At 45.5% G+C, this 6,691-nt stretch overlaps 1 protein-coding gene across 1 annotated transcript; it reads left to right on the plus strand.

Moving 5' to 3' along the window:
• The first annotated feature begins 211 nt into the window (after positions 1–211).
• On the plus strand, positions 212–1,409 carry LOC148773487 (melanoma-associated antigen 10-like). Its single transcript, XM_088833812.1, has one exon. It carries the CDS (start codon positions 230–232, stop codon positions 1,022–1,024), a length of 795 nt encoding a protein of 264 aa, XP_088689938.1. The 5' UTR covers positions 212–229; the 3' UTR covers positions 1,025–1,409.
• The last annotated feature ends 5,282 nt before the right edge of the window (positions 1,410–6,691 follow it).

The following is a 6,691-nucleotide window of genomic DNA, read 5'->3' on the forward strand; positions in this document are numbered from 1 at the left end:
CCCCAGAAACTCTGGCTGTGCTGGCTGCACCCAGGGGAGCCACTGCCCTTCTTCCTTCGGGTAGCCAGGGGGAGGGCCCCTGTGAGGCCGAGAGCACCCCTCAGGAGACCTGTAAGTGACCTGTGTCGACCACCCAGGGTGCATTTCCCAGCCGAGGCTCATGGTCCCCAATGTCCCCTGCCTCACTCCTGTCTGTGGTTTGATCCCAAGCATCGTGCTCGTGGTCGAGATGAGTGAGCTGAGCAAGCCCGAGGAAGACCTTCAGGAGCCAGGCAAGGCCCAGGGCCTGGAGGAGGCACAGCTCCTGGGGGCTGAGGGGGGGGAGGCTGCAACCCTCTTGGCCTCCTCCCCCCCAGTCTCCTCATCCACCCCTGAGGGGGCCTTGCCCCAGGAAGCTCTGAATAAAATGGTGGCTAACATGGTGAAGTTCTTGCTCCGCAAGTATTGGACCAAGGAGCCAACATCCGATGACGAATTGCTGAATACGGTCCTCAGGGATAACCAGGAGCACTACCCGGTGGTCTTCCGCCAAGCGGTTGAGTGCGTTCTGCTGGTCTTTGGCGTAGATGTGAGGGAGGTGGACCCCAGGAAGCACATCTACATCATGGTCCCCTCCCTGGGCCTCACCTGTGATGCGACACAGAGAGGTGGGCAGGGCCTGCCCAAGGCCGGCCTCCTGGTGGTGGTCCTCAGCCTGATCCTCCAGAATAGGGATTGCGGCCCCGAGGAGGAGATCTGGAGAGCACTCAGCAGGATGGGGGTGTGTGTTGGGAGGGAGCACTCCATCTTTGGGGAGCCCAGGGAGCTGCTGACCCAAGTGTGGGTGCGGGAGGGGTACCTGGAGTACCGGCAGGTGCCTGACAGTCACCCTGCTCGCTACGAGTTCCTGTGGGGTCCCCGGGCCTTTGCGGAGACCAGCAAGGAGAAATTCACGGAGTATCTGCTCAGGGTCAACGAAAGGGCTTTTAGGTCCTTCCAACTCCCTTCTGCAGAGGCTGTGAGGGAGGAGGAAGGGGAGTCCTGAGCCAGAGCGGCAGCCAGGCTGATCCTTCCCTCTGTGATTGAAGAAGGAGCGGTCAGCCTTCTCAGGAGTGATGGCCTCGCCACTTGGGGAACCCGGTGTGTAGAATTTTTAGGTTCCTGTTCTCTGCAATGGCATGGAGATTGATCTATGTTTTCTTTAGGAATTTTTCAAATGTGTATTTCAGCTTAAGGCTTAATAAATTTCAGTATCTAACTTCGTGAATGACATTGCTCGCACATGTATTTGTGCTTACCCAGTTTAAGGACAAGAGTTTTGCTGGTTTTTAAAAGAGATTGGGAACTCTCCCATTTTATTTTGTGACCCTGAACATGGTAACGTGAGATTGGATTTATAACTATTTTGGGAATGTGAACTTACTTAGCAGTAATGTACTTGGTGAAAGAATTGGAAAATAAAATGTGATTATAGCGAAATCTTGCTTCTTATACTTTTTGTCTGTCTTTTTATATAGCTAAGCTATCTCAGTTTATTTGGATTTTCCCAGGTTATTATTTAAGAAAGTAAGAGAAAACTAATCCAACTAAATAAGGCCCTGCTCCCTGGCTCATTTATTCCACAGAACTTCACAGAACCCGTGCTCTGTGACAGGCCTTGTTAGCAATGGTGACACTAGGGGAAGCAGGACACCCCTACACCTAGAGTGATGATCTAAGAGCTGAAGCCACATGAGGAAGGTGGAGAGATGTCCCCTAGTCCCACACAACAAGGCAACATGGGGCAGGGTGGTGGGGTTCCAGGAGGATCCTTTGAGTGTTGGTGCCTGAGCCAGGGCGGTTTGGGGCTTTGGAAAGCTGGGTTCCTTCTGTAGGAGGTGATCGTGATAAGGCTTGGTGGTGGCAGCAACCAGACCTCTCAATGGTGTCTTATGGGTGAGAAGAAAATTTGAAATGGGACACGTCCATTAGAAGTTCCTCTTTACTCAGAGATGAATCTCCTGGGTCCAAAAGAGAAAGTCTGCTTTGATCAGGATCAGGTAGACACCTGGTTTTTCTGCCTGAGTGTAAATACACTCGAAAGGATCCAAATGAGACGTGAGTGAATTGGGGTTGGCACATAGTCTTCTGAGTCTCGGAGTATATAGTTGAAGACATTTTAGTTACCACTCTCAGTCTCCCTGTAGGATTTTAATGGGGATCTTCTTTGAAAGAAGTTGGACTCTTAAACGGATGGAGTGGCTTTCCTAGGTGGTTAGACCCCAAAGTCATAAAAACCGCACTGAACTTGAATTCACACACCTCAGAATCCTCCTTGGAGGTGAAGGGTGGTGCACTGTGCATATCCTAGCCAGATTTTATAAAGAAACCCCCCACTGTCCTTGTCCTCCCACTGTCTCTTGTCTGATACCTGCCCTTCACGAAGGTCACAGCCATCAGGGAGCCCAAGGGCACCTGTGCAGGCGTTCAGGCAAGTTCCATCATGTTGCTGGCCCAAATCTTGGCCTTCTCTGCCCACCGAAGGTAAACGAAAAATACAGAGACAGAGTGGGCAGGCGAAAGAAAGGTCGTTTTAATTCTCAGCCCGCAGAGTTGGGGACAAAGTAGGGAATCTAGGGGCTGATATAAGATGAGGGCTCCCAGTCAGGAGTCAGTGATGAGGAACAAAGGTGTTAGGATCTTGATTCCTTTCTCTTGCATTGTTTCAAAGTCAGTCATAGACTGGCTCAGTAACCCATTAATTGAGCCTGGCAATTCAGTGACTCAGTGACCTTCTTTCTGATATGTAACTACAAGGGGAAAGGTGTTGTAAGGGTAATCACCAGATACGGGATGTACTTAGCATAGAATCGAAGAAAACTAGGTGTGAAGTGTAGCTCCTGTAGAGTTAGGGGGCAGAAAAGCAAACAGTTACAGACATGCAGAGTTCGGAGCAGTTAAAGTGAAAAGAAACTAGGAACGTTCAGGCCTGCTCACTGTTCTCTTTATCTTCTTTGTTCTCAGGAAAGGGATAGAGAAAAACTCATTTTTATTTTTTTCCTTTTCACTGCAACAAACTCCCGCCTGTCATTTTATTTCCTCCTTATTAATGGATGAGGGAAATAGTTGTCATTCTTGTCTGACGGAGGAACAAAGTTCAGTTTTCCTCCACTTGACAATTACCAGCTGTTCAGCCCAGGGGCCCATCTATCTCCTACTTCAAATCTTCCTTGAGAGACATGAACCCCAGAAATCTTTATTGGGGGAATGAGGGACAGATCTTCAGTCTTCCGTATCCTCTTTAATGCTGATACAGGACTTGTAGACTCTGCCTAGTTGGGGTCACACAGCTTTTGCCTTGTTTTATAAAGGGGCCCTAAGGTGACATTTTTGGTTATTCCCACATGATCTTTTCGAAGGAGTGGCTGTAATCTCTCTGGGGGCGTGGGTTTTCTCTCCATATCATCATTACTTTTTTTTTTTAAGCATTTTTTTTATTTTTTTTTTTGGTCAAAGTAATTTATTTTTTAATTTATTTAATTGGAAGCTAATTACTTTACATTATTGTATTGGTTTTGCCATATATTGACATGAGCCTCCACATCATCATTATCTTGATATAAATATGTTGTCATCTGGAGGAGACAAAACTTAACAGTTTTTTTTTTTTAAAGAAAAACAGAGACCATAGATCAGTAAAAGCATTATTGCAAATGGGGGTCAATGAAAGAGTAAGAACCAAGTTATATTTGATGACAATTTTGATTCAGGTCCTGGTAGGGTCAGTGCTTGGGTCATCCTGTCCAAAGGAATCGAGCTATTTGGACTCAGAAGTAGTTGGAGGAATGGCAACCTGGACATTAATAGACAAAATAGAAAATGTTAAGCCTGAATCCTAGTTGAGATTTAACACTTGCACCCAGGTAGCCTGGCTAGTTGTCTGTTGTTGTTCAGTCGTGTCCAACTCCTTCCAACCCCATGAACTGCAGCACATAAGGCTTCCGTGTCCTTCACTACCTCCTGGAGTGTGCTCAAACTCATGTCCATTGAGTTGGTGATGCCATCCAACCATCTCATTCTCTGTCATATCCTTCTCCTCCTGCCTTCTATCTTTCCCAGCTTCAGGGGCTTTTCTACTGAGTTGGCTCTTTGCATCAGGTGGCCAAAGTATTGGAACTTCAGCTTCATTTATTTGTCTAGGTTTATCTAAGTAAATCTTAACCTTTAATGTGGCTATCGCTCATTACACATGCTTTTTTTTTTTCAACATATGGTCCAGAGCAATTTCATTGTCTAAACATACAACAGTTACAACAAAAGACCTTTAAAAATAAGATTGCTGTCACCTGCTGTTGGCATATTTTGTTTTTAGAATGGCTGATGGCATTCTAAGTCTGACACAGCTCAGAAAACTCACATTCTTAACAATACAAGGACTTGTCTGAAATCACACCATACTGTCACCTAGTTATTTCCGTAGCTACTTTATTTTGTTTGTACCAGAAGTCCTCTTGCAGGAGGTCACCATTAACCCCACTATAGGGCTGCCAGGTGGGTGATCCACAAACTGGAGAACAATTACACCAAAGAAGTTCTGGCACTGTTGAGAAAGCTCTAGCCCCACAACAGACTTCCCAACCTGGGAATCTGACAAAGGGATTGAGAATCTCCAGGGAAACTGACTTTGAAGATCAGTGGGATTTGATTACAGAACTTCCACAGGACTGGGGAAACAGAGACTCTCGGGGGGCAGAAACAAAACCTTGGGTGCACCAGGACCCAGGAGAAAGGAGCAGTGGACCTACAAGAGACTGAACCAGACTTGCCTGTGAGTGTTTGGGAGTCTCCAGTGGAGGCCTGGGTCAACAGTGACCCACCGTGGGGTTAGGGCCACTGACAGCAGCAGTCCTGGGAGGCGCAGCATGCTGGCATAATTCCTCTTGAAGGAGGTTGCCATTATCCCAATCATAGTTTGGTCCCAGGTCAAACTACAGGGAGGGAACACAGCCCCGCAGAAACACCAAGCAGTGTGGATGTGTCTGCTGGTGAAAGTAAAGTTCGATGCTCTAAAGAATAATATTGTATAGGAATCTGGAAAGTTAAGTCCATGAATCAAGGTAAATTGGAAGTGGTCAAACAGGAGATGGCTAGCGTGAATATAGACTTTTCAGGAATCCGTGAACTAAAATGGATGGGAATGGACGACTTTAATTCAGATGATTATGATATCTATTACTGTGAGGAAGTATCTCTTAGAAGAAATGGAGTAGCCCTCATTGTCACTATGAGTCTGAAATGCAGTACTTGAGTGCAATCTCAAAAATGACAGAATGATCTTGGGTCATTTCCAAGGCAAACCATTCAATATCACAGTAATCTAAGACTATGCCCCAACCACTGATGCCAAAGAAGCTAAAGTTGAACAGTTCTATGAAGACCTAAAGACCTTCTAGAACTAACACCAAAAAAGATGTCCTTTTCATCACAAGGAATTGGTATTCAAAAGTAGGATGTCAAGAGATACCTGGTGTACAGGCAAGTTTGGCCTTGGAGTCCAAAATGAATCAGGACAAAGGCTAACAGAGTTTTGTCAAGACAATGCACTGGTCATAGAAAACACCGTCTCCCAACAAAACAAGAGATGACTCTGCACATGGACTTCACCAGATGGTCAATACTGAAATCAGATTGATTATACTCTTTGCAGCCGAAAATGGAGAAACTCTATACAGTCAGCAAAAACAAGACCAGGAGCTGACTGTTGCTCAGCTAATGAACTCCCTAGTGCAAAATTCAGACTTAAATGGAAGAAAGTAGGGAAAAGCACTAGATCATTCAGGTATGACCCAAATCAAATCCATAATGATGATACAGTGGAAGTAACAAATAGATTCAAAGAATTAGATCTGAAAGACAGAGTGCCTGAAGAGCTATGGACCGAGATTTGTAACACTGTACAGGAGACAGTGACCAAAACCATCCCAAGAAAAATAAACGCACATGTTTGCCTATCTTTACAAATAGCTGAGAAGAGAAGAGAAAGGCAAAGGAGAAAAGGAAAGATATACCCATCTGAATGCAGAATTCCAAGGAAGAGCAAGGAGAAATAAGAAGGCCTTCTTAAGGGAACAGTGCAAAGAAATAGAGGAAAACAATAGAGTGGGAAAGACTAGAGATCTCTTCAAGAAAATCGGAGATACCAAGGGAACAATTCATGCAACGATGGGCACAATAAAGGAAAGAAATGGTATGGACCTAACAGAAGCAGAAGAGATTAAGAAGAGGTGGCAAGAATACAGAAAAGAACTGTACAAAAAAGGTCTTCATGACCCAGATAACCACAATGGTGTGATCACTCACCTAGAGCCAGATGTTCTGAGGTGTGAGGTCAAGTGGGCCTTAGGAAGCTTTACTGTGAACAAAGCTAGTGGATGTGACAGAATTCCAGCTGAGCTATTTCAAATCCTAAGTGATGGTGCTGTGAAAGTGCTGCACTCAACATGCCAGCAAATTTGGAAAACTCAGCAGTGGCCACAGGACTGGAAAAGGTCCGTTTTCATTCCAATCCCAAAGAAGGGCAATGCTCAAGAATGTTCAAACTGCCGCACATTTCCACTCATTTCATATGCTAGCAAGGTCATGCTCAAAATCCTCCAACCTCAGCTTCAACAGTGTGTGAACTGAGAAATTCAGGATGTACAAGCTGGATTTAGAAAACAGAGAGCAACCAGAG

The sequence above is a fragment of the Moschus berezovskii genome, chromosome X (assembly GCF_049115385.1).
Source record: "Moschus berezovskii isolate FMDL1 chromosome X, NW_MosBer_1.0, whole genome shotgun sequence".
Taxonomy (NCBI): domain Eukaryota; kingdom Metazoa; phylum Chordata; class Mammalia; order Artiodactyla; family Moschidae; genus Moschus; species Moschus berezovskii.